The sequence below is a fragment of the Chenopodium quinoa genome, unplaced genomic scaffold, assembly GCF_001683475.1.
Source record: "Chenopodium quinoa cultivar QQ74 unplaced genomic scaffold, ASM168347v1, whole genome shotgun sequence".
In the NCBI taxonomy this organism is placed as follows: domain Eukaryota; kingdom Viridiplantae; phylum Streptophyta; class Magnoliopsida; order Caryophyllales; family Amaranthaceae; genus Chenopodium; species Chenopodium quinoa.
The window spans coordinates 1,832,327-1,859,034 of NW_018744066.1; the positions used below are offsets into that span (position 1 = coordinate 1,832,327).

Genomic DNA, 26,708 nt, shown 5'->3' on the forward strand with positions numbered 1-26,708 from the left:
AATCTCATTCAAGCAATTTAAAAGAGGAGTCTACTATTCCAACTATTTAGGTTTTTAGGGGTATCAAGATCACACTGTAATTCAACTAACTTATAAGAAGCAATAAAATCATTCAAAATACATTGTAAACAGAATCTCATTCTATTTCTCCTTACCTTTTTCATCTTTCATTTCTTTTAGCCCCAATAAAAACAACAAAGAATATTAGAATAGAAGCTCACCAACTTATGGACTAGGCCAGGCTGCTCATCAAATAGATCAGCAAAACAAAAAATGTGAAAAGATCAGATACGAATTCTAAAATATAGATAGCAGCAGTGCCTATTCTTCAACATTAAAATCGACAAATGGCATCAAACTTACTACCTTAGAAGGATTTATTCTAACTTCTGTATTGATCTTCATGTACTTATATGAACATTATCTATTTTTATTTTTTTTTGAAAAAAAAAAAAAGAAAAATAGAAGCTTACAAGGGCAAAAACAGGATCAGCTAATAGAAGAAAAAATTATACAAATGCAGAATTAACACCCCTTGTCAAAGTCAATCCTGCTTCTCCTGGAGCCACCATCATAGCCTTCTCGAGTAGACCCAGCGCTTGCTTTCATTGTACCTCCCCCACCAATTTCCATGGCTTTCTTACCCTTCTTCACTTCAGTGAAAAACTGATCCAAACCGAATAAATCAGCCTTCTCAGCAACTTGCTCAAACTCAACAGGCCTCTCTCTCTCTTATTACTCTTCTCTGCAGTTCCAGTGAATCCCTTGTCGGGTTTGAACCTCTTGGTGTTCCTAATCTTCTCAAGCTGTTCATCAGCTCCGCCATACATGTCATTATCCATATCTTTCTTCGGCTGGTATAGAGTGGAAAGTGTAGCTTGGGCGGTGAATAAGCCTTTGTCATATACATTGTACTGGTCATCAGCAGCAAAACCAGATTCCATCCCCTTCTCTTGGTTGAACAATCGCTGATCATACATGACTTCACCTCTTCCAGACCCAACAGACGCCATACCAAGAGCAACCTTCTCACTAATATCACGATCCCTATCTCTTGTAATCTTACTCCTCCTTCCCGTAGCAGCATCTTTGGCCTCCAACCTTCTCTCCCTCTCCCTCTCTTGTCGCCTCTCCTCACGAATTTTATCACGCCCCAACCTCGCTTCCCTCTCCTCTTTTACCTCCCTTGTAACTTCTCTATCTCCTCTACCAACATAATCAGATCTCATGTCATCCTCATCCATATCCATATTTCTAGCAGGTGCAGCCACAGGAGCTGCAATACTACTCCTCTCAGAACGTGCTTTAGCAGCCAAAGCACAGTGCTTCAGCTCCCTCTTTTCATTTTCCTTCATCTTCATCTCCTTTAGCACCTTTGATCTCATTGCCAAAGCTTCTCTCGCCTTCTCCTCTGCAACATACAGGGATTCAGTAAGCTTTGAAAAATCGTCACTGATCTGAACATCTTGAAGACCCCTTCCATCAGCTGCAAGCCGCTTATCCAATGGAATGGCAAACCCCTTAGGATTCTTCCAGTTCGAAATGCAAGGTGGAATCTTCCAGTCTTGCTGATCTTTCACAGTCACAGGACGAGGTGGTGAATGCATGACCATCACAGGTGGTGACCCCGAGGCCCTAGGAACCCTCTTATGCTTGAACTTGGGAGGTTCAAGAGGGTCCACCGGCATCTCTACCAACCTGATAACTCTCTCTTTCGCACCAGAATTAAAAGCCTGAGCTTGCTGCAACGGCTTATACTTAATAAACTTCGAATCAGATGAATGCTTAGGCACATTCTTGGGCTGAACAGCACTCAACCTCACACTAACTATCCTCTCAATCGCAGCTTTAGTAGCTTCAGTAGTCTCTTCAATCTCCTTTTGCAGCTCTTCTAATTCTTCCTTCGAATCAGACTCCTCCCCCCTCAAAATTTTCGGCACAAGATCCCTATATTGCGAATAAACAATTTTCGACGCATTTTCATTCTGCTTCACTACATTATCAAATGCCACATTCCCTTTACTATCCACAGTAACAGGCAATATCCTACAAATTGGTGTCTTATCCCTGCCCATTCCCATTCCCAAAGGATACTGAACAATATAAATCTCAGGGAACGCCCCACCATCACCAAAATCTTCGGGTTTTCGAGGTTTAAACCCGGCCCGATTTAAATAGGGAGGCACATTATATCCCTTATCAGCCAAACCCTTTTCACCCTCTTGAGCACTAAATCGGTTCTTGAACCACGGATCATTAGTGTGATCGTATGGCGGCATTTTTCAATCAATCAAACAAAGAAAATACTCCAGAAAACTTCAGATTTATGTCTAGATTCCAAGAAATTCACTGCCAATCAACAAAAACGAAAGAAAATCAATCTAATGAATGAAACACCGAATTATAAAAGAAAATATGAATGAATCAAAATCACCAAATTATAAAAGAAAATATGACTTAATTACCAAACTATGATCGTTAAAGTGTTCGAGTATTTATAACCTAAATTCTTTCCAAAAATAAGTATTTATAACCTAAAAAAGTTGAATAATCCGAACCCTAATAAAACTATACCGACAATTAAATTAACCGAAGTGCGGAAATAAGCCCTAAATATTGAAAAATATTCAATGATTAAAAGAAATATCTTACGTTGGAAGCTGCACCAATGGAGGAGGAAAACGAAGAATACAGAGCCCGCTTCAATGGAGGAGAGAGAGCAGCGCAGAAAGCGAACAAAAAATTCAAATCGGGGCAAATATAAGGGATTTGTTAAACATCGCCCACAAATTACTACATAAAGCCCACAAAATTCACTTAGTTTCCCAAAATTGCCCTTGACCTTAAAAAAAAAACACTCACACTCTCATCACTCACACTCTCATCACTCACACTCTCATTGATCATCTTCTTTCAACCTCTCTAAAAAAAAAAAAAAATTCAAAATAACGGCAATGTCGAGGCGGCAAGGCAAGGAAGTGGCGGCGGCGGCGGAGGGAAGGATGTCCCAAGGAGGAAAGGTATATTTTGTTTAAAAAAAAAAAGGGGGGGGGGAACCGCCGTGAACGCGGTGGGGCGCCCTGGCTGGACGCCCAGCCAGCGGTGGTGGCGCCAGATGCAGACGCCGCCACCAGTTGGCTGGCGCCTGGGCTGGACGCCACAGCCACGGTTGTGGCGTTTATTCTAGGCGCCGCAGCCGTGGCTATGGCGTCCAGCCCAGGCGCCAGCCAACTGGTGGCGGCGTCTGCATCTGGCGCCACCACCGCCGGCTGGGCGTCCAGCCAGGGCGCCCCCCCCATTTTTTTTTTTTTTTTTTTTAATTTTTTTAAAAAATTGTTTTTAATTTATTTATTTATTTTTTATTGTAATATAATTTTGAATTGTTTTTATGTTTTGTTGTTTATTTTTATAAATTTTTTCAATTTCGTTGTATTTTTTCTACGTTTATATTTTGTTTACAATTATTTGTATGTTTTTAGTTTATTTGATTTGCGATGATGATTATTTATCGTATAAATTTTTGTATGTTTATATATTTTAAAATTTTGTGTAGGGTCGTCATGGTGCGGGGAAGAATATAGAGCTTCTTAGTAGAAGTTATTCAGTGGAGAGGTCGGGGCATAGACATGTCAGATCCCGTGGTATTTCGGCCTCAGTTCGTAGAGAACGGATCCACCGTCGGGATGAGGATGACGATGACGATGATGATGCTGAGGAGGGTGACCAGGAGGAGGGGCAGGAGGAGGGCGCAGATGAGGATGAGGATGTGGACGATGGCAGTGGACCGTATGATGATTACGGTCCATTCAGTCAGAGGGTTGATGACATGTACGAGACGCATATGGTGGAGGTGCGTAAGGGTAGGGGTGGTAGGTTTGTTAGTAGATCTGGCACATCATCTGCGTCCACTGTATCTGGGGCAAGCAGGAAACGGTCGAGGGCCGGTAATGATTCTTGGGTTGTTAGGAGTGAGGTGTCCGGTGGGCCTGTTGACGGGAGTGTGATTCCTAGCTTTCTAGGACACATAGCTGCCCGTATTTGGGAGGACCAGGAGAGGCCTTCAGTTACGGGGTTGTTGAAATGTCATACCCGGGAAAAGACTTGTAGCTTTTTGCGTACATGGGCTGAGGCCTGGCCGGCGGAGAGCGAGATGTTCGAGCGACTGGAGGGCACTGGGGTGAAGCACGTTCCTGCCACCATGCACGATAAGATTGACAGTACGCTGATCACGGCTTTCATTGAGCGATGGCAGCCGGATACAAACTCTTTCCACCTTCCGTTCGGTGAGATGACGATCATGTTACATGACGTCGAGGCCATTCTGGGGATTCGTGTTGAGGGTAAACGACTTTGTGCTGTGGCTGATGCGGATCAGGCAGATTCGCTGGCGGAGTTGTTGGCGGTGGACAGGGCTGCACTGTACACCGAGGCGCTAGGTGTTTGGGAACACGGAGGTGTGAAGATCAGCGGTGTTTGTACCCGAGTGCACGTAGGACGCCCGACGCACAGCTGAGTGCTTATGTTTTTCTACTCCTCGGATGTACCTTGTTTCCGGATAAGAGCGGCGGAAACAAGCTCAGGCCACGCGACATCGTAGAGGCGTGTGACCCCGACAGTGTAGGCCAGTTTTCCTGGGGATCGACTACGTTGGCGTATTTGTATCGCCAACTAGGATTTGCGAGTCGGGCTGACGCGGCAGGTATCACTGGGTGTCTGACTCTATTGCAGACCTGGATATACGAGTACTTTCCTGCATTGCGACCACATCGTGACCCAGTTCCTATTGATGAGGGGATGCCGCGTGCTTGTGCGTGGAGTCCGCGCTCGGAGAAGAAGTCCGTTGACCGCCTCCGATCGATACGGTTATTGCTGGACAGGCTGTCCCCCTTAGAGGTAACGTTTATTTATAGAGTCTACATTTTATTATTTGCACATATTATATTCATGTTATTAAATTTTATATGTTGTTATTGTACAGGTGAACTGGATGCCTTTCGGCCCGAACCCTAGTGTTAGGGTACCCAGGACCCTGTACACGGGACTCATTCGGTATCGTGACATCGTCGAGGCGTACATGCCCCAGCGTTGTCTTCGCCAGCTTGGATTTGTCCAAGTTGTCCCTCCTCCCCCGGCGTGCCCGATGAAGGCGGTCCGACCTGCATCGTCGAGGGAGTACGTCGTGGAATGGCCGGATATCATGACCGGGACGTGGGACCAGTTTCCGATGGTGGCCCGCTTATGGACAGCGGAGTTGCAGCGGCCACCCTCTGGGGTTACTCCCATGTGTGACCATTACTACATGGAATGGTTCAACCGGTATTCGCACCCGAGGTTGATCGCTGATCTCGACCACAGCGATGATGATTATGTGCCACCGCCTACTGCCACGGAAGCGATATGTCTTTTATTATATTTATCGTTGTCTTTTAATTAAGTTTTATTTGTTGTTATTGTATTTCATCTTCTGTTTTTTGTTGTATGCAGTGGATGGGAAAGATAATGCAAGACGTACAGAAACTCTCTCTTGAGAAGGACAGCATGAGTGCAACAGGGAGAGCTGTTGTTGATAGTCTGGAACAGACCCTTGCGAAGTGGGAGTCGTCGTCGAGGAGGGATTACTGATGGTTATTGTATTTTATTTATAGAGCATTATGTTGGACATTATGTTGTAAAATTGTAACATTTTAGATTGTTCTTTTAGCTTCCAACTTAAACATATTATCAGTGCTGTTTTTAAATTTTGATATAACCGTTCGTGGATCCGCGCAACTTACCCATGCAACATATAGAATGCAGTAAGCAATACAATATAAAATATTAATGTTCTCATTAAAAGAGCAACGTACAAATAAGATTACAAATAAAGAATGTAAACATGAAAAACTAAAATGCAGCTAGGGTGTTCCATTCGTGGATCCGGTCATTATATAGCGCATCCCAACCCTCTACGCTCGTTGTGCGAATGTTGTACCACCGAGGTATAATCGGTGGCACCGGAAAATCGGTTGACATGTCTAGTCGGATGAAATGTCTGTATGACGACCCAAGAAACGCAATAGCTAGCTCTCTGACCGGTGTGGTGACAGTCTCACGCGACCGCCAAGGGAGAACCGTGGTACAAGGATAATAAGCTTGACTATGCACTCCCAGGCCGAAATGCATGACTGCGCATTTGTAAATGTTTGCAACGGCAAACAGATCTAGGGGCGTGTCAAAATAATGATTTTCGCCGCAAGGTCCACCTCCCCACCGGATACGCCGCAGAGCGTCATCCAAGTCATCCTGGTACACATGACGATAAACATTTCGGTTAGAGGCAATTTCGCTGTACATCAACTCACGCACCAAACCGTAGTTGTCTTCGCCCATTTGAAAAACATCAGCCACGACCCGAAATCCGCAGTTACCATCTCCGATTACATCATTCCACCCTTCCAAGTACGACATGATGATCGCAGGTATCCTTTCCTTGTACGGAAACTGATCAACATCGTTTCTTCCTATTCACCAAATAATTAATTATAGACAGTTAAGAAGGCAAGAGTAACACTTTAAAACTATGTGCAATAAAAACAACCAAAACGTACCAGTTCTCAGGGGCATATTCACAGACGATGAAGATTGACTACGACTAGATGACGATGTCCGACCACGAGAACGACCACGACCAAGACCACGGATATACTCAAACGCACTCCTGTTCCGCCGTTGTCGACCTCGAGGACGGTCAACTCCTTCGGGTTCCTCATAATCTAAGTTAGACGGGTGGAACATGTCATGAAGCACATGAGTAGCGTCACGAATAATAGAAGGATGGCTGGAGGACACTCGGTCGTACATTGAACGGAACTGCTCCAACTCTTCCTGTTCACGGTCGGCCGTTTGATTGTCTGCATGCTCACCAATAACAAGCGTCCTCCAGAATGAATAGACCTGATCAACATGTAACGACGCCCTTTCTTCTGTAATAACGCGATGAATGGTGCATGCGCAAGGTAATCCATGAGTTACTGAAATAGTACACCCACACCGAGTATACACTTCGTCAGCCAAGTCCCTCACCCTGTTCAGCTCAGTGAGAATCAACCCCAAGCAGTAGTGCGACACACGACCATGGAGAATCTTAAATATAAAATGGCTATACATCGTACCATGTCGTCGTCTGGAGTCCTCTAGAGAGTTCCTGATGTCGTTCTTCTGAGTTTCAATTGACTTGTTCAGTCTAGCGAACAGTGTATCCAAAGCAGCGGTCGATGAATCAATCCAGTCCTTGGTAGCTCTATGAGCGCTCTCAACTCTACATGTTGTAGTGTTCCCAAAATGAAGTACCTGGTTTGTCCAATATCTGACAAACTTTTCCCTGTGAGGGACCCATTGATGCATCACATAGTCCACCAGTGCCGGACACCACTGGTACGAATCCCTGAAGTTAGCCAATGCTCGCTCATACGCTTCCTCTGTGGTAGCCTGTAGGATCTTCCGCCACTTACCATTCACCAATCTCTCTGCCATTTCCAAATTCTTCTTGAAAAGGTTGTAGGCTTTCACTTTCACGCAGTTGTTGATGTGCCATGTGCACAATAAGTGGTTCGATTCGGGAAACAGCTCTGCTATGGGGGCAAAGAGACCTCCCTCACAGTCGCTGACGATGGCTGCTGGATGAACATTAGGCCCGATGTAGTTTCTCAGCTTCTCCAAAACCCAATAATAACTTGGAGCCGTCTCATCCCTGATGATTGCATGACCAATCAGAAAGTTCTGGTTCGTTGGAGCCATCCCAACCATCTCAACCAGAGGGAACTTGTACTTGTTTGTCTTGTACGTTGAGTCGATCAAAATCACAAATGGCCAAGACTTGATCATATCAGCACAATCAGGATGCACAAGGAAAAGATGAGTCACCTCCACTGTATCTTCATCAGAATCAAACCAGAACAGGTAACCACGTGATTGTGCCTGGTGTAGCAGCTGCTGTATAGGGTTCCTTCCCTCTGACCGTTCAAACCTGAGTTGCTGTCTGACGTTGTAGATGTGTCTTCGGTTTGGATGGTCTTCTGGAAATTTCTGTAACACAGATGCTAATATTTTAGCAGGCTTCACTTGAGCATCACTCATTTCTTTCACAACTAGTTTCGCAGCAGGACTTAAGCCGCTCAGTTGTCGATGACCCTCTTCATATACTATCATCTCATGGTTGTGATACCCCCATTTAGAGTAACCTATCACTTCCCAACCGTCACGACTCCGTAGTTGTCGAACCTTTACTCTGAACTCACACCCACAACCTTTCCGCTTTGTGTCAAACCGAGTGGCTGTACGAAAATCTCTTTCTTCTCTTTTGCGATAACGGTCACATCTCAAAATGCGATCCATTCTACCATCCCGTTGAGATTTATGAGTTGCTACTACCAAGCAAAATCCAGCTGCAATTGCAACTTGTTTTGCCCAATCAATCGCCTGTTGAGCTTCTTCGAATGGACCATCATGTCCAAATATCCCACTGTAATCATTTCCGTCTCCACCATATTCCTGCATCAATTATATATTACAATAAATACATTTAACGGATAATACATTTAATTTCTATATTTCCACATAATTAACACAAAAAAAAACATAATTATATATAATCAAACTTAATTTTTATAAAAACCCAATTCGAATTTTCAAACTAAATTTAAAAATATACCATTTCGAATTTTCAAATTTAATTTTAAAAAAACCTATTTCGAATTTTCAAATTTAATTTACAAAAAACCCATTTCGAATTTTTTTAAAAAATCATTTTCGATTTTTTTTTTACAAAAAAGTTAAATAAAAAACAACAACAAAATCAAAAAAGAAAAAAAAAAAATTAATTATTAAAGGTGGCGTCTGCCAGGGCTGCCACAGCCACTGGACTGGCGCCTGGCAGGGCCGCCTCACCCAGTGGAGTGGCGTCTGCCCAGGACGCCAGTCTGGTGGTCTGGGCGTCTGGGCTGGACGCCACTCTGGTGGTCTGGGCTGGACGCCACTCTGGTGGTTCTGGCGTCCGGCTTGGACGTCCAGGCTACGGTTTTGGCGTCCACCCTAGGCGTCGGATCCACTCCGACGGTAAACCGTGAATTTTAACGGTGACTTACCTCGTTTTCCGTCGACGACGACGTACCTCCGGCGTCCCCCGCATCTCCGGCCTGCCATCCGGTCTCCCCCGGCGAGCCAGTACGGCTCCACATTTTTTACACCGAGATTATTTCTATTTTAGAAAAAGGGCATAATGGTCAAATCATAACATATTTGTGGGCTTTATATGGTAAATTGCGGGCGATGTTTAGCGTTTCACAAATATAAACGAATTAGTTTTTTTTTTTTTTTTCGGGGGCTTTTTCCCCTTTAAACAATTTTTTTTTTAATTTTTTAATTAACCTTTGAACAATCTTAAATATTTTAAGGAAATTATACCATGTATAGGAATTTACAAAAATTATAAATAAAAAAAAATGTAATATATACCCGTATATTGATTTTCTTTTGCACAAATAGCCCTTCCAAAAATAGGCTAGCAAATTAAAAATAAGTTCTATGTATATTAAATCTCAAAGACAAGCATTGTAATCTTCATCAATGTTTCCACACAAAAATTAATAATTTGTGAGCAATAGTATTTGAACCCATGACCTCATCTTCATTAAAGTTAAACTCTAACCATTACTCCAACAACAAATCTTATGATAATAAAGTTGTAGTAAAAGAGTTATTCATGTTCATAAATACAAAAATTTTAATAGCCAACTTATATGTGTATATTTTGACAACAATATAATTATAAAATTAATTTCATTTTTTTCCATTACTCAACCTTTAGTATAAGTTATACACTTATATTTAAGTATTAAAATGTGTAACCCAAATTTAAATAAAGGTTTTTTTTTTAACTAAGAAATTTGTTACTAGAAGGAATTTTAATGATACGATATAATATTTAGTTACTTCATATTAATTAATAATTAACAAATGGTCGATATTGTTTTTATAAAACCACCAATGTATGTAGGTGGCTGGCATGGGCGGTTGCCGGATTGGCTAGGTGGTTGGGCTTTGGCTGGTGGGTTTTGTTCTTAATTTGTTTTAAAAAAAAATTTAAATTTTTTTTAGCCAATTGATTCGTGACACGTGTCACTTTAATAAAATAAATAAATAACCCATTCAACCGGTAACCGGTATTTGGGATTGAAGAAAAAGAAGACACCCCAAAGTTCGGATTATTCCAGAATAAATGAAAGTTGGGATTATTTTTTCTAAATTTTCCTTTTTAATATAGTATTTTTATATGCATACAATGACCCGGGGCAGCGCCCGGGCCAAAAAACTAGTTAGATAACAAAAGATAAAAACCATCCTAGAAAAGATGGGGCAAATACAATTTTATCTTGGTGAATCATCCAATGCGACTTGTATTTAGGAAATTACACATATACCCCTCAACTAGTACATGAAAAGACGCATGTAATCCTCCTTTGGTATTTGAAAAGACGATTATATCCCATATAAACAAATTTTGTATATCTGGAAGATAAACCGGGTTTAACTCAGAGAATAAAATTGAAGAATAATACTTGTTCTCTAAAAGACACTGCTTAAAACATAATTCAACAAAGAAAATAAATCTAACATACTTTTAAAAATAAAGAAAAATAAAATAAATAAAAAAAACCTTGTAAGCCAAATCTAAATCCTGTTAGATTTTTTTATTTTTTTTAAAAAAAAGTCTCCAAGAAACACTTCAAATCTAAAAAAACATTAAAAAAAATGGTTCAATAATCCTCGATATGCATCAAAAGGCTCAAGAAAGTTAAATTGTGGCCGAACTAAGGTCCTACTCACTTCACCTTAAAAAAATGTTTAGTAAAACCGATTTCAATCAAGTAAAAATCAAATAATTTCAGTTCAGTTAAATGATTTTAATACAATAAAATTTATTTCAATTCATTAAAAATAATTTAATTTCAGAAAAATAGTTTAGCAAAAATAACATAAATAAACCCTAGCCTAAATAAATATCAAATAAGCATTGTGCCATGTTCAATTTTACCTTATTTTTGCTAAACTTATATTACTACTACGAATTTTTGTTAATTTTGTGTTCTTATGCCATTTGTCATATTTTTTATTGATCCATAATAGTTATTTATGACGAGATGTGATAATTTTGTGTACGGTAATTTTTATTTATTTTTTTTAACGTGATGAACCGGCCTTATTTGGGGTTTTATTTGGAGGTCTTGAAGTCTACTCATCGAGTCTTCCGATGAAAATCATCAACTACTAGTCAGTAGTGAGTCACCCAAAACCCCTGCGCAAAATCCCTCTCTCGACCTTCACTCCTCTCTCCAATGGCGGACACTGAAACCGCCAATGGATCTTCTCTACGAAACGCCTTCGGAAATGTGCTTGCTGTCTTCATCCTCATCTTGATCGGAGTTCTCGCTTTCTCGATCCGTCTTTTCTCTGTAATTTCTTCTTCCTCTATTTAGATCTAATCCATAATTTAGGTCATTCTAATTCGCTTTTTTTCAATCATAGATTTGGTAATTTCTGGTTTAATTTCATTCTATGTTAATCTCAAATGCAATTTGGTATAATGTGTTTATGTGTATTGCAGGTTATCAAATATGAAAGCGTCATTCATGAGTTTGATCCTTATTTCAATTATCGAGTTACTCAGGTTTTTGATCTTTCTTTTGTGTTGATTTTCATGGCATTATAATGTTTTTGTAGATTTCTGACATTTTTTTAGTGGTATTTTTTGAATTGGATATGCGACTTGTTGGATCTCTCTTGGTTTATGCATTTATAAGCTCAATGAATCATTGAAGAGGCTTAAATTATGCAATTTAGGTCATTCGTTGCTCGATTTTGATAGCTATTAGGAAGTGTATAATGCATGTGTGCTTCTAAAATATATCAGTTCAGGGAGTATTTGACATTTTATTGAGATGATTAGTGGGAATAAGGCTGTAGTAATTATACAAATTGTGTTTTAATCAATGCTGAATTTTGCAAGTTAGGTTACTAGACTAGATGACCAGATTTACCGCTGATAGCAATTAAAAATTGTACTCCGTATTATGCATTTACGCGACTAATAGGTTAATAGTAATGCCTTGGTGGAAGCTAGGCATTAGTAATGCTAAATTGTGATTCTTTCTTGCTGAGGGTTGAGCCTTTACAGAAACTATTATTCTAAGTGCTTACATGACTGAGATTCTTCATGTTATCAATGTGGATACTGAATTCCTCATCATCTTGCTCTGCAGCAGATTTTGTTGCTGTAGTTGCTTTTAGTGCGGACGTTATTTGTCTACCTTTTTTTTTCTTGACTAGTATAGGTTATTTGAAATACAAATTGGCTGCCAAGCTTTAGTGCTTTCAGGAATATCATGATATCCTCTATAGATAAATAATCTTTAGTTAATACACAATCTTTGTTTCTATGGTCGTTATATTTGCCAAGCTCCCCTGTTAACCGAAGCAGTGAACTAATGGATTCAATCTTAACTGTAAAGCCCCAGTGTGTGTGATGAAAGACTCATTAAGTGAGGTTAGAAATATGTATGACATGATATACTTAATTGTTCCAAGTCTCAGCAACCTACAAACTTACATTTTGGAAGGACTGTAACAATGACAAATAAAATATCCAATAGTATAATAATTTGTGAACCTTTACTGTTTTATTGAGTAGAAGAGCATCTGTCTCCCTTGAAATCTATTATGTGGACACTTATATACAGACATATAGTGCAATATATGAATTTTGTTTTGTTGTTATTTGTACATTTTATATAATTCAAATATGTTAGATTTGACTTTGGGGGTACTTACTTATATATCTTAGCAGAATTTTTTTTTTAACTTCTGGTTGCCCATTTATTTTAAGTTATTAAAGCCTTTGTATTGTTTGTGGGTTGTGAGAAATGAACTAATCATATGTTTATGAAAAAAATGAGGAGATGGGACGATGTTTTAACTAATCATATGATCACTGATTTTTTGCTGAGAATCTAGTCGTTTTTTCAATTGAATGAAAGTAGAATATTTTCAATGGATAGTACATTTTCTAATAATGCATAATGCATTTCAGTTCTATCAACTTAACCTTGTTTGTCTAAGGTAGTGCAATATCACTGTAGTCTACACCTTGTTTGTTAATCTATATGCTCTAGACCTCTCATATAGTTTCCTTTTTTTTTTTCACAATCTTTTATTGTATTTAATATTGTGAATGGCTGAAAGCTGATGTCTTACACTGTCAATGAATGGCAAATTTTCAGTTTCTCACAAAGAATGGCATATATGACTTTTGGAACTGGTTTGACGACAGAACCTGGTAATTGTTTTTACAATTGGCTAACCAATATATATAAATTCATTTATTTAGTTGCCTTTTCCTTTTGGATTTGTACTGGATGTTTTAAAATATTTAGTGTGATTATTCCCCTTTCAGGTACCCACTGGGTCGTGTGATTGGTGGAACCGTTTATCCTGGATTAACACTGACGGCAGGTACCATGTGGTGGTAAGTTTTCCATACTTTAATCAAACTGATTTGTCCCAACTCTGATCTGTATCTTATCGTGTGCTTCACTGATTAATGTGATCTCTGTTTATATTCTACTATTTCCTTTTCTTGTAATTTTTTTTAGTTCTTGACCTGAGAGAAAAGGAAATAACATTGTTTTGTGTTGATAGGTTGCTGCATTCTGTGAACATCCCTTTGTCTGTGGAGACTGTCTGTGTGTTTACTGCACCAGTATTTTCTGCTTTTGCATCATGGGCAACCTATTTTCTCACAAAGGTCAGTTTTTTTTTCATTATCCTTAACTAATATATATATACTGTTGTGCCTCCTTCTTCTACCCTAATATAAGTGAGAGGACCTTTTTATTTATTTAACTGATTAACATTGAATAATTTGATTTTTCAGGAAGTGAAGGGCCCGGGTGCAGGTTTAACAGCTGCATTACTATTGGGCATGGTAAGCCTAGGATTTTTATGTCTAATTTTTTTCATATGGCAATTATATCTACTTCATCTATTGCTTTCTTATTTTTGTACATTTTTCTATACTTGTATCATTCTTATGTGCATATTAGTATGTTGTTTACCATTTGATTTTGTTTAAGGAATTTGAATAGCTCCAACATACGGACTCTTAATATGCATAAAATTCGTAAAGCAACTGTCATTTCTCTATTTTTTTTTTAAAAAAGTTCATGTTTTTGTTCAATGTTCCTAATTTTGCTTAGTTGGTAATGGGAAACTTTCTTCAAATTCTCAAAAAAGTGAACCCAATATTGGTATAACCAAATTCAGAATTGCTTAGGACAATGCAATGAACTATGAATATGTAAATGGCATAGGCCCCTCTTGATTTATACATTGAGAAAACAATTTTGGTGAAAATATATATTTTTCTGTTATTGATTTGTAATCAGCACTTATGAATTCTTTACGCTTTTATGTTTTGAGAAAACTTCTTGAAACCATAGGTGTCTGAAAGAGAGACTCTAAGGCTTTGTTCTTTTCACCTGGTTTCTTTATCGATTAGACTGATTGGAACTACTATGTTTTATGTCAATTTTGCTAAGTAAAACTGATTGGAACTACAATGTTTTAGTCTTCAAAACTCAAAAGGTAGGTTTCAACATAAATTTGCTCCCAGGAATTGAAACTTTTAGAATACCCTGTCTTTGTTAAGAGTTCAGACAATTTACTTCTTTGAAATCAGGAATTCTAGCTCAGACTACTGGAAGAATTGGATACATTCTTTTCATTTCTTAAGGGCAGAGTTTTAAGTAGGTAATGTGTAGAAATATAGAGGAAACCCTTGTTCATCTTATGTTGATTTATTCAATTACTCGTAACCAAAAAGTGAATTATAGTTTCTAGCCTAGAAACCCAGAACAGAAAGGTACAGGTTTAGCTCGAGGCTGCATTGTCCTGTATGAAATGTATATTTGTTTAACTATTCCTAAGTTTCTTTGTACCTTACACATGTCCAAGCATATGATGAATTTCAATTGTTGTTTTTTCATTGCTACTTCTGTTTCTGTTAAAGCCTTATTCACTCTGTTCTTTTGCAGGTTCCATCCTATATATCTCGATCTGTGGCTGGCAGCTATGACAATGAAGCCGTAGCTATTTTTGCATTGATTTTTACCTTCTATCTTTATGTCAAAGTAAGTTTTGAGCCCAACTTCTGCTCGTGATTTTTTTTTAAAAAAAAAAAATTCTATCTGGATTTCTCTTCTTTAATTAGTTAAGGCTTCAAACTCATCTAGCTTGGCAATCTCTGTATTTTATTTATTTTATTTTTTAGTTTTATATTATTATTATTAACATTGGCCAACTTTTTGAGTGCAGACTTTGAACACCGGCTCTCTGTTTTATGCAACTTTGAATGCCATAGCATACTTCTATATGGTAGGTTTCCTGTGACCTGTCTTGATCGTTTACCTTTTCAATCGAGCTCTTTGATGTAAGTTATACTCTGTTTCTTTAGGTTTGCTCGTGGGGAGGATACACCTTCATAATTAATCTTATTCCCATGCACGTGCTCCTTTGCATTGTTACTGGTCGATATTCTAACAGACTGTATATTGCATATGCTCCTCTGGTAAGCATCTCTAACATTGTTGCTTTTGTTTGTGTAATACCTATAATTTAACTTGCAAAGTTTAAAAGTTGCCAGTTTGCAACTGTTTTCTGATGGAATGATGTGCTGGATTTTTTATTCTGTTTTGTGTGAAAAGAAAGAATGTTGATTTTGTATGAAGTATTATTATGGCCCTGCTGAGAAGTGAAGAAGGTACTTGAGTAGAAAATAAAGACTTGTAACATCATTGTACGGATAAGGAAGGCTGCTTCTATTTATTTACAATTCTTTGCTAATAGACTGACATTTGTTTTGTTCATTCTGTGTTTCTGTCTGTATACTTGCATTTAATTACTCTTTATTTGTTGTTCTTGTAAAATTGCATAAATAGTTTATTTTGCACAAATCATGTGACAAACAACTGAGAAGAACTTGAATATTCTTTTAGCATCAAGTAGCGTATCAACCAAGCCAATCAGTTTATACTCTAAAACCATTTTATTAGATTTCCTTACTGTCTAAATTTAAGTCCATCTCCAACAGAGCAAATGATTCTCTACATTTTGACCATGAAAAGGGCTTAATTAAAATAGCTTATTAAAAGGACTGCGCTTTTAATTTGTTGTGAAGTAGCAGATTCTTGTTGATATCATAGTAAGGGTGAGTTAGAAATAGCCTTTAAGGCTGTGTATATTTAACCCCTTTAATTCATTAAGACGGGAGCCTCTTTTGAGTCATTTGGTTGATGTTGCATTTTTTATCTTAAATTCTGTTCGTGTGTATTATTTTAGATTAAATTGGTTGTTTGAATCATCATGAATGCAGGTTGTGTTGGGCACATTGTTAGCTGCATTGGTTCCTGTTGTTGGTTTCAATGCCGTCTTGACATCAGAACATTTTGCATCATTTTTGGTAAGCTTTATATTGATGCTTACTCTGTGGTTTCTTTTTCTGGTATACAGCACAGCATACCAAGTGAAGGTCCATCAGGTCTATAATTACTTCAAGCAATTAGCAGATGTTTATATGAATTATTTCTTTCAGAAAGTGATATGGTTTTCGTTTATATTTTTGGGGACTTCCTTTTGCCTATCGATGTTGACAAACTCCCCCTGTGTCGAACCCACTTGAATAATGGCTGGGCAGGTGAGGACTTACTCAGAAGTCAGAACCCAACTAGGCAACTACCCCAAGGCTCTATCTTGTGACGCTTTTAGTTTGAACTGCCAACTGTGAAGAAAATTTAGAAATTTGCACAACTAAGTACTACCTACAGCAGTCAAGTAGAATAACTATTAATATAGTTTGGTAGTGGAGAAAAAAAAAAGACAATATCGCCTAGTACAGGTCTCACCTAAGCAGGATATGAGATGTTTGAGTTGTATGCAAATTCAGTACAAGTCTCACCTTAACAGGACGTTAAGTGGTTGAGTATTAAGCATTAATTTCCTATGAAGTTGAAACTAGGATATTTCTTGCTATCAATAATTTCTAATGCATACGCATCAATCATCAATTATCTAAGATTATTGTATGAAGTGGTAAAAAAAAATTGATATGTATGACGGTATGGGTTGAAATGTTATTCATAGGCTTGTTTATCATAGAAAACCAGTCTTCTAGACTCATACCTCTACTTTCTTTTGGGATGTCTGATTCATGAAAGATGACTGCAGGTGTTCATTATTATCCATGTGGTCGCACTTGTGTATTACATCAAGGGAATCCTTTCTCCTCAGATGTTCAAAGTTGCTGTAACTCTTGTAGTAACTGGTGGCCTGTAAGCAATCCTTTTTTTTTTTTATGCTTGTTATGTTCACCAAGTTATAAACTTAAATTATGAGCTTCCTTCAACACTTGTTTTAGTCACAGAAAAGAGGGGATCTGACACAATAAAGTTTCAGCTCTACTATGTTAATTCTTTTTAGTTGGTTTCTTAAGGGGAAACCATTACCCTCTTTTTTCATAATCTTCTAGATTGAATCACGAGAAATTCATGCTGAATTGCTGGTATTCTTTCTTTGTGTATTTTTCCTCCCTCTCTAGCTAGGGAACCCCTCAATGAATCCGATTATAATCATTATATACCCTTTTTTAAGCTTCTTGAGTCTATTTCTTAGTTCAAGATCCCTCTTACCAACTGGAATTAGAGAATTAGTAGATCTGTTCCGCCTCGAATGAGAATTGGCTAGAGTTATGAAATTATAATTTAGAATCTGTTGATCGAGTCGATTCCATGATTATAAGTTCATATACCACTAGCAACCACGATATTCTCTAGGAACAACTAAGCCTCAACTCTGGTATTTTAGGGAGTTGGCCAGCATTAAATTTGGAATTCTTGGGGGTTGGCCTGTCTCATGTATTCAGTAGGAGCTTTGGCCTGTGCGCTACCCAGGAAGATCAAGCTTTACCGTTGAATAAAAAAAAACGTTTCTTGGCATTGATTGAACTACTTGTCAAGCTTGTTGTAAAAGAGTGAGTAGACCTGTTTACCTCTGTTTACCCATCACTGTAATTACTTGAAAACCAAACCACCACTTCATATACACGAACAGATTAGCTGGTATTTATTTTAGTATCAACATGTAATGCGTGCTAAATTGCTAGTGACAACCTTGCATGTTCTAATGACCAAGTAGTAGTATACTTTTCCACTCATCATCCTGCATCTGTAACACGGAAGCCCCGTAGATGGTGTCATTGTACCAAATAACACATATTTTTCCCATTTTAATAAAACTTTCAAACCTTTATGCTATTTTGTTTTATCTTTTAACTGATTGAACAAGTATATTTGCTGTTTCAGGGCAGTTTGTTTTGCTGTAGCAGCTATACTTATTGCGCTCGTGGCTTCTAGCCCAACGATGGGATGGAGTGGGCGAAGTCTTAGTCTCCTTGATCCGTATGCAACTATCCCTGCTATATTCTTTTATAGTTTAACTGATAGTTCCTTGAACATTATATGCAGATGTTTTTCTCTCCACTACCTTTTTTTTTATGGTTTGTGTAATTAGCCAATAACTGAAGAAAATATTAATTAAATGGGGGCTAGTGAAGGAAAAATAAATAAATAAAAGAAAGAGGGGTTCTAAACAAGGATGAAAAAAAGGAGTGTGTAGGTAAATTGAGTATCTTTTCTTGACGTGTTTCTTCATCCTAAATATGAAAAGGATAATAATGGATTTAGGATATTTTGGACTAATTTGTGGGATACATTCTTCTTCTCTTTTCCTCCATCCTTGAACCTGTATATTTAAAAAGTGCCTTATTCCTGCTGAACTTTTAACATGACGTCTGCACTGAAGCGTGAACCCCTAATGGTGTGGTAGTTATACATACTAGACTGCTAAAGTGGAGGGAGGGAAACCCTTTGTCTTTTAAGATTGGTAATATATACACCCAAGGGATTAAATCAGGAATCTTTCCATAAAAAATCTTTTCACTTTTAAATCCTCCATAAGTCTGAAGTCTTTTTTAGTGTGGAGAACTAACTCTTGTCAGTCATATCTATGCATGATCATTCTATTAGGATGATGGCTCTATCACTTCTCCTCGTATAATAGAATGATCCTATACCCACATTGGCCACATACTTGTCATATGATGGCTCTATGGATGATCATTTGTTGTTTATGATTGGTAATATATACATCACAAGAAGTATATATGACCTGTGGAACCCACATGTCATGAAGTATTTAGATATTGGACACTCTCAAATATGGCCTATTGCTTTTTAATGTTGTGATGTTTCCATTTTAATGGAGTCCAGATTTTCTTCTGAGCATAGACAATTGTTCACTTAATGCTTCTTCTCTCTAAGTTTTCTGGTTATAAATGCTGATTATGACATTCGTTCTGTTTTTGCTTTGTTCTTGGGGGTTGGGCGGAATACTACAGAACTTACGCAAGCAAATACATACCGATCATTGCTAGTGTTAGTGAACATCAACCGCCTACATGGCCATCTTACTTCATGGACATCAATGTATTGGCATTCTTGGTTCCCGCTGGAATTATTGTAAGTTGTATTTGTATTATTTTTTTCTGCAGTTAATTCTTAGTGATCCCCTTTAGCTCTCTCTCTCACTCATCATTGTGAAATCATCCACTTTTCTGTAATGGTCTATGTTTCTTGTAGGCTTGTTTTTCACCACTGTCTGATGCAAGCTCGTTTGTAGTCCTGTACATTGTGATGTCAGTATACTTTTCAGGTGTTATGGTGAGAAAATTAGCAAGAAGTTTGACTCTGCTTTTTCATTGGTAATTGTTTTAATCCCTGATTGCTCACATTTTTTTATCTGGATATAGGTGCGGCTTATGCTAGTACTTGCTCCGGCAGCGTGCATAATGTCTGGAATTGCTCTGTCGGAAGCTTTTGATGTTTTTGCTCGGTCCATCAAATTTCAGTTGCCCTCATTGTTAGAAACTCCCTCTGATGAGGTAGCTATGAGAATTTTAAAACATTCAAACCATTTGAATTACTTTTTATTCATCTGCAGGCTAAACTTAATTGTTTTGTGTTAACTGTCAAGGCAGGAGAAGTGAGTTCTGGCAATGCTGAGATACAAAAAATTGTGGCAAAAACTGATAAAAATGAGGATGCCATAAAAGAGCGGCCTTCGAAAAAGGGAAAGAAGAAGGAAAAGCTAAAGGAAAAAGAAAAGGAAGTTCCTGAGAGGGCTCCCGTGAGGTCCCGTGTTGGGAGAAGGCTTCTTGTTTTACCCTTTGAAGCATCTCTAATTGCCTTGTTCTTAACTGTCTTGCTGGGTGGTTTTTATGTGGTATGGTTACTTTCCTTATCCATGCTATTGATTATCATCTGCATCTTCAGCACAATTCTTTTTACTGCCAGAAAATATGTTTGCAACTTGTGTCACTGACTTCATTACCTAAATTAATGACACATTTGGTAATCTTATATTTTGGGTTTCATCATTACCCTTCCATCCAAGTTAATTCTTAATAAAAGGAACCTTATTTCTTTTCCCCTAGCTCTTGCCATAACAAAAATTATTGATTACTTTTTGGTGGCTGTGAAAAACTGAAAATTAGTTTAACACATCACATAACTTACAGTAAATTTTTATTTAGGGAGTTTAGCTTTAGCTTTGAGGCAATTTTTTAGAGAGGCTCCAGAACGAGAGATGGTTAGCATGAAATTCTTTTGTATTCTGAACCAGACATTGCAAATAGGTTTGTGGAATTTAAAAATGGGCTCATATGGTCATGGATGCATCTGCTGCATTGCATTTCAGTTTTATTCTGTTTACCAACCTCTGATGGCTTTATCATGATTATTTTTACCCATTCTCCAGCATCTTTCTGTTTTGTTTTGATCTGTTTGAGTTGGTCTAGTGTATTGCTGATTAAATGTTTGAGTGCTTTGTAGGTACACTGTGTTTGGGCAGCAGCAGAGGCATACTCAGCGCCATCTATTGTTTTGACATCTCATACACATGATGGTCTGCATGTTTTTGATGATTTCAGGGAGGCATATGCTTGGTTAAGCCACAACACTGAGGTGGATGATAAAGTAAGTGGTGTATTGTATCCATATGATCTTTGATTACTTTGATTTTACCTTCATATTCTACACTTATAAACTCGTGTTGTATGGAAAGGAATTCAATTATTATAACATATATGATCTATGTGATATTAGGTTTGATCTTTTGCATGTGCTTGTTAAAGTTTGTTATACTGATGCTGTTGATTTATGGTCTCTTATCAGCTTCTTGTGGTCTCTTCCGTTATTACTTCATAACTTTTAAGCTTTGATCAAACCAATACTATCTTAGAAACCTACATCATACATATTCCAAGTAGTTTGTCAGCCTTTGGTGGAAGATGAATAGTAGTTTATGCAAATGTCTTTTATCTGAATCAAATGCTGGTAATCACTAAAATATAAGAGAGGCCATTCATTGCTGTATTTTAGTTATCTTAATAATCCCATGTACATTTTCTAGATATGGGGATAAAATCCTAATAGACATATCCTTCACGACCCCTCAATTATTCACGACCAATTGTTTGTTATTCACACGTTTCAAATTGATTGCAGTAGTGCTTGGAAGACTTCATGAATTTTGTTAGCAAAATTTGTGAGATTGTGTTTGCTCATATGTATGATCCCTCCTCTTCTGTAGTTGATTAATATTTAACAAGGGAAGTATGTAAATTATATCATATCTTGGATTCCAATTGTTAGAAGAAACAAAATCCTAACAAGAACTTCTCTGCAGGTGGCATCTTGGTGGGACTATGGATACCAAACAACAGCCATGGCCAACCGTACTGTCATTGTTGATAATAACACCTGGAATAATACTCACATTGCCACTGTTGGAACAGCTATGTCTTCTCCGGAAAAGGCAGCATGGGAAATTTATAACTCTCTGGATGTTAAATATGTCCTCGTTGTATTTGGAGGTTAGTTTGCCACTTACTGCTGTTTCTTTAATGATATTTTTTCGGTCATTGAAAATAGAATGTGGGACATAGAATTGAGATTTTATTGTGCATAGGTCTTGTGGGCTACCCCAGTGACGATATCAATAAATTCTTGTGGATGGTTCGAATAGGAGGTGGTGTATTTCCTCATATTAAGGAACCTGATTATCTGGTAAGAACTTTACATTACTTCTAGCAATTAGTAAGTTTAACCTAGCTAGTCTTTAACTTTATATTGTCTTCTATACGATGATCTCTCTTTTTGGGTTATTCATCCATCCTCGTTATCTGAGTAAGATGCATATGCTCTATTGTTCGTTGTTGCTTACTTTTTTTGTCATTAACATTTCTCGTCTCGCTAAATATAAAAATTGTGCTGCTGTACAGAGAGATGGTCAGTATCGGATTGACTCTCAGGCAACACCAACGATGCTTAATAGTTTAATGTACAAGCTTTCATACTACAGGTTAGGGTGAAGTTGATCTGGAATAATTTTCTGATATCTCTGTTGCCTTTAACCTTTTCTATATCATTTCTACAATCTTAAAACTTATTTTGCCTGATTCAGATTTGTAGAAACAGATGGGAAAGGATATGATAGAGTTAGGAGGACTGAAATTGGAAAGAAGCATTTCAAGCTTACTCATTTTGAGGAGGTACTGTAATCTTATGCTATTGTACACCCTATATTTTAGGGAGTACTGTAATTGAGTGACAAGGGTACCAAGTACCCCCTCGTATGACCACAAAAGCTACATAATAGAAACAGATTAAGAATTGTACAATAAAAACAGATTTTTCTGGCCATATTATCGATTATTTCTGATTGTCCAATCCTTCAAAACTGAGGATGCTGTCTGGGTATTTTTTGTGTCCTCTAGGCATTTACATCTCATCACTGGATGGTAAGGATTTATAAATTGAAGCCTCCAAAGAACAGATTAAGAGGAAAGATCAAGAAATCAAAATCGGTAATTTCATTCAACCGTTACTTTCTTTTTACCTTGCTGGCCAACCAATATTTAGTTCTCACTAACGGTATTCTTGCTTTTGTCAGAAAACAAGCTCAGCTAGCTCAAAAAGAAGCAGCACTGTGAAAAGGAATCCATGGCAGTAACTTCTTCTTCCATTCCTTGTTGCATATTTATAGAGTAGGGAAGTCTTAGGTCACTCAATTGTAACCCATAGGGCTTCTAGAGAGAAATCATAGAGCATTGATTGAATCAAAGAAATAGTTACCTACGACGCTTAGTCCTCCCCCCTCACTTTTACCAGTTAGTTATTTACTTCATGGGGAGAGAAGGCTGCTCCAATTTTCTACTCTGGTTGCGTGATGTGGTGTTTTTGGCATGTTAATGGAAATGCGTAAGCCTGTACTAAATATTAGACCATTGAGAGATATTCTAAGTAATTTACACAGAGTTGTTTTTTGCAGCCAAAATGATTCTCCAATTTTGAATTTCAGTTGCACAGCTAATTTTCACTCGTTTGTATGAGCTCATTGACGCAGGACAAGAATTCTATTCTATTTCAAGTTACAGAGCTTCAGCTGAATAAATCAAATTCGAGATTGATTAGGTTTGGAGTCCTTAATTTCCCTTAACTTCACCCACTTACTTGCATCCGGTCAGGCTGTTTGGGTATATTTTAGTTGTAGAACCATGGTACAAAAGTGAATTTCAGAAACTGCAGTTCTAATACGATAAACTTTATCCCATATTATAGTCCAATCTGACTTAAATTTTCACATTTTACAGAAACAATGGTGTGGTTAAGTCTAATGCTGTGTTTCACCTAGAGCTGTCAAAAATTGACCCGACTCGAAATATCGACTTAAATCCGATTATCAACTGACCCGTCTGATTCCGAAAAAATGGTGACCCAAACCCGACCTGACCCGACCTGAAACCAACCCTAGACCCGAGTTGACCCGAGTATGTGAGTCCCGAACCCGAACATGAACTGACATGGAGATGACCCAATCCGAATGTAGCCCGTAAATTATTGACCTGAACCGAACTCAACTTGAATCGAAATTGACCCAAACCCTTTTTAACACGTCAAAACCTGTTACAAACCTAACCCGAAATCAACCCGACTTGTTATTGACCTGACCTAAATTCAACCCCACTTATTATTGACACGGCACTAATTTTACCAGACCTATTACTTACTCGACCCAAAAATTCAACCCGATCTGTTACTAACCCGACTCGAAATTAACACGACTTGTTATTGACTTTACCTAAGTTCAACCCATATTGTTCCTGACCTGATTTAGAATCACCTTAAATGCAATTTAGACCATCTTATTATTGTTGATCAAAGCATTTTGTCTAGGGAGACCAAGTCGGTCCAGGCCAGCAAAAGAAAGGAGCATCATCCTCAAATTTAAGAGTTAAATATAGTATATATTTGTTGTATGGTCAAAGTAGATAATTATCTTCCTAAATTATAGACTATAGTTCCCTAGTATATTGCCATATATATTATATTCAAAGAAAATAATTAGCTTGATAAAAATGATAATTATCTATTTATAGTTAGTTGAACCCGAATGTGACCTGACTTGCAAATGACCCAACCTGATTGTAACCTGTAAATTATTGACTTGAACATAACCCGACTTGACTCCGAGAATGACCCGACTTGAAAATGACCCAACCTGATTATAACCCCCAAATTATTGACTTGAACCGGACCCGACTTGAAAATGACCCGACCTGATTATAACCTGCAAATTATTGATTTAAATCGAACCCGAATCAAACCCGAGAATGACCCAACCTGATTCTAACCCGCCAATTATTAACTTTAACCGAACCCGACTCGAACCCGAGAATTACCCTAACCGGTTTTAACAAGTGAAAACCCGAATTAAACTCGACCTATTGTTCACCCGACCCGAATGTAACCTAGCCTAAACCCGACCCAAACTCGATAAGAAGTATGACCCGACGTGACCTGACTCAAGCATGACCCAACTCTAACCCGACCCGCATAGGTTATAGAATTAATCCGAATTGACCCGACCCGAGTTGACCCGACCCACTCTTACCGACCCAAACATGACCTGTTACCGAATTGAGAGCTCTACCCGAAACTTCCAAAATTTCTCAAAAAGCGTGGATAGCAGCATTCAATTTTGGAAATTTTTTTACTTTTTTTCACCCGGAAATAAAAATTGCCGAAATGTTTACCATGGTCCCAAATATCCTCCGGGAGTCCAATTGGGTGGGTGGAACCATCCAATTTGCCTTTAAACGACCAATTTACCGGTTTACAACTTACATTGATTTCATTAATTCAAGCCTACCACGAACATTTATGACAACAAATATTGATCATATATGGTTCCAAACGACATTATATGACTCCGAGATATACCCTATAATTTCAAGACTTTTGACACCGGACCAAGAAGACTCCAAAAATTCTCAAAAGGCGTGGATAATAGCCTTCAATTTTTGAATTTTTTGACTTTTTTCGCCCGGAAACAAAAAAATTTGCCGAAATGTTTACCATGGTCTCTAATACCCTCCTGGAGTCCAATTGAGTGGGTGGAACCATCCAATTTGCCTTTAAGCGACCAATTTACCAGTTTACAACTTACGCCGATTTCATTAACTCAAGCCTATCACAAACATTTATGACAACATAAAATGATCATATATGGTTCCAAATGGCATTATATGAACCCGACATATATCCGCTAGAATTTAAAGACTTTTCGACACCGGTCCCCGAAACCTCTAAAATTTCTCAAAAAGTGTGGATATTAGCCTTCAATTATGGAATTTTTTGATTTTATTTTACCCGAAAATAAAAATTACCAGAATGTTAACCATGGTCCCTAATACCCATAAGAGTCCAATTAGTTGGGAGGAACCATCCAATTTTCCTTTAAACGTCCAATTTACCGATATATAACTTGCACTAATTTCATTAATTCAATCCTACCACGAACATTTATGACAACATATAACGATCATATATAGTTCAAAACGGCATTATATTCATCCGAGATGTATCCCCTAAAATCTCAAGCCTTTTCGACACCGGGCCAGAAACATCCAAAATTTCTCAAAAAGTGTGGATATTAGCCTTTCATTTTGGAATTTTTTGCCATTTTTTGCCCGGAAATAAAATTTGCCGAAATGTTTACCATGGTCTCTAATATCCTCTGGGATTCAATTTTGGTGGGTGGAACCATCTAATTTGCCTTTAAACGGCCAATTTATCGATTTACATTTTGCATTGATTTCATCAACTCAAACTTACCACGAATATTTATGACAACATATAATGACCATTTATGATTTTAACTGGTATTATATGACCTCGAAACGTATCCCCTAAAATCTCATTTCTTTTCGACACAAGCCCCGGAACATTCGAAATTTCTAAAAAAAGCATGAATATTAGCCTTCAATTTTGGAATTTTTTTACTTTTTTTCGCCCGAAATAAAAATTGCTAAGATGTTTACCATGTTCCCTATTACCCTCTGGAAGACCAATTGGGAGGGTGGAACCATCATAATCTCCTTTAAACAGCCAATTTACCGGTTTACTTTGCACCAATTTAATTAACTCAAGCCTACTACAAACATT

General features: G+C 37.9%; 1 protein-coding gene and 1 pseudogene across 1 annotated transcript; one reads left to right on the plus strand and one right to left on the minus strand.

Annotated features, from left to right (window-relative positions):
* Positions 1-363: 363 nt before the first annotated feature.
* LOC110690960 lies at positions 364-2,833 on the minus strand (annotated as a pseudogene).
* Positions 2,834-11,247: 8,414 nt separating this feature from the next.
* LOC110690961 (dolichyl-diphosphooligosaccharide--protein glycosyltransferase subunit STT3A) lies at positions 11,248-23,556 on the plus strand. The gene is made up of 23 exons (XM_021867883.1): positions 11,248-11,489; positions 11,642-11,704; positions 13,314-13,369; positions 13,487-13,558; positions 13,732-13,837; positions 13,967-14,017; positions 15,126-15,221; positions 15,406-15,465; positions 15,545-15,658; positions 16,463-16,549; positions 17,314-17,417; positions 18,447-18,542; positions 19,541-19,661; positions 19,782-19,862; positions 19,952-20,083; positions 20,176-20,424; positions 21,033-21,176; positions 21,889-22,075; positions 22,171-22,268; positions 22,484-22,563; positions 22,666-22,753; positions 22,979-23,068; positions 23,155-23,556. The coding sequence occupies exons 1-23, from the start codon at positions 11,373-11,375 to the stop codon at positions 23,212-23,214; spliced, it is 2,352 nt and encodes a 783-aa protein (XP_021723575.1). The 5' UTR covers positions 11,248-11,372; the 3' UTR covers positions 23,215-23,556.
* Positions 23,557-26,708: the final 3,152 nt, after the last annotated feature.

What these genes read in the sequence shown, in the direction of transcription:
- LOC110690961 (XM_021867883.1), top strand. Translation starts at nt 11,373, where the DNA reads ATGGCGGACACTGAAACCGCCAATGGATCTTCTCTACGAAACGCCTTC. An exon ending in CCATAGCATACTTCTATATG is followed by an intron (nt 15,466 to 15,544) that starts GTAGGTTTCCTG and finishes CTGTTTCTTTAG; the next exon opens with GTTTGCTCGTGGGGAGGATA. An exon ending in TGTCCTCGTTGTATTTGGAG is followed by an intron (nt 22,076 to 22,170) that starts GTTAGTTTGCCA and finishes TATTGTGCATAG; the next exon opens with GTCTTGTGGGCTACCCCAGT.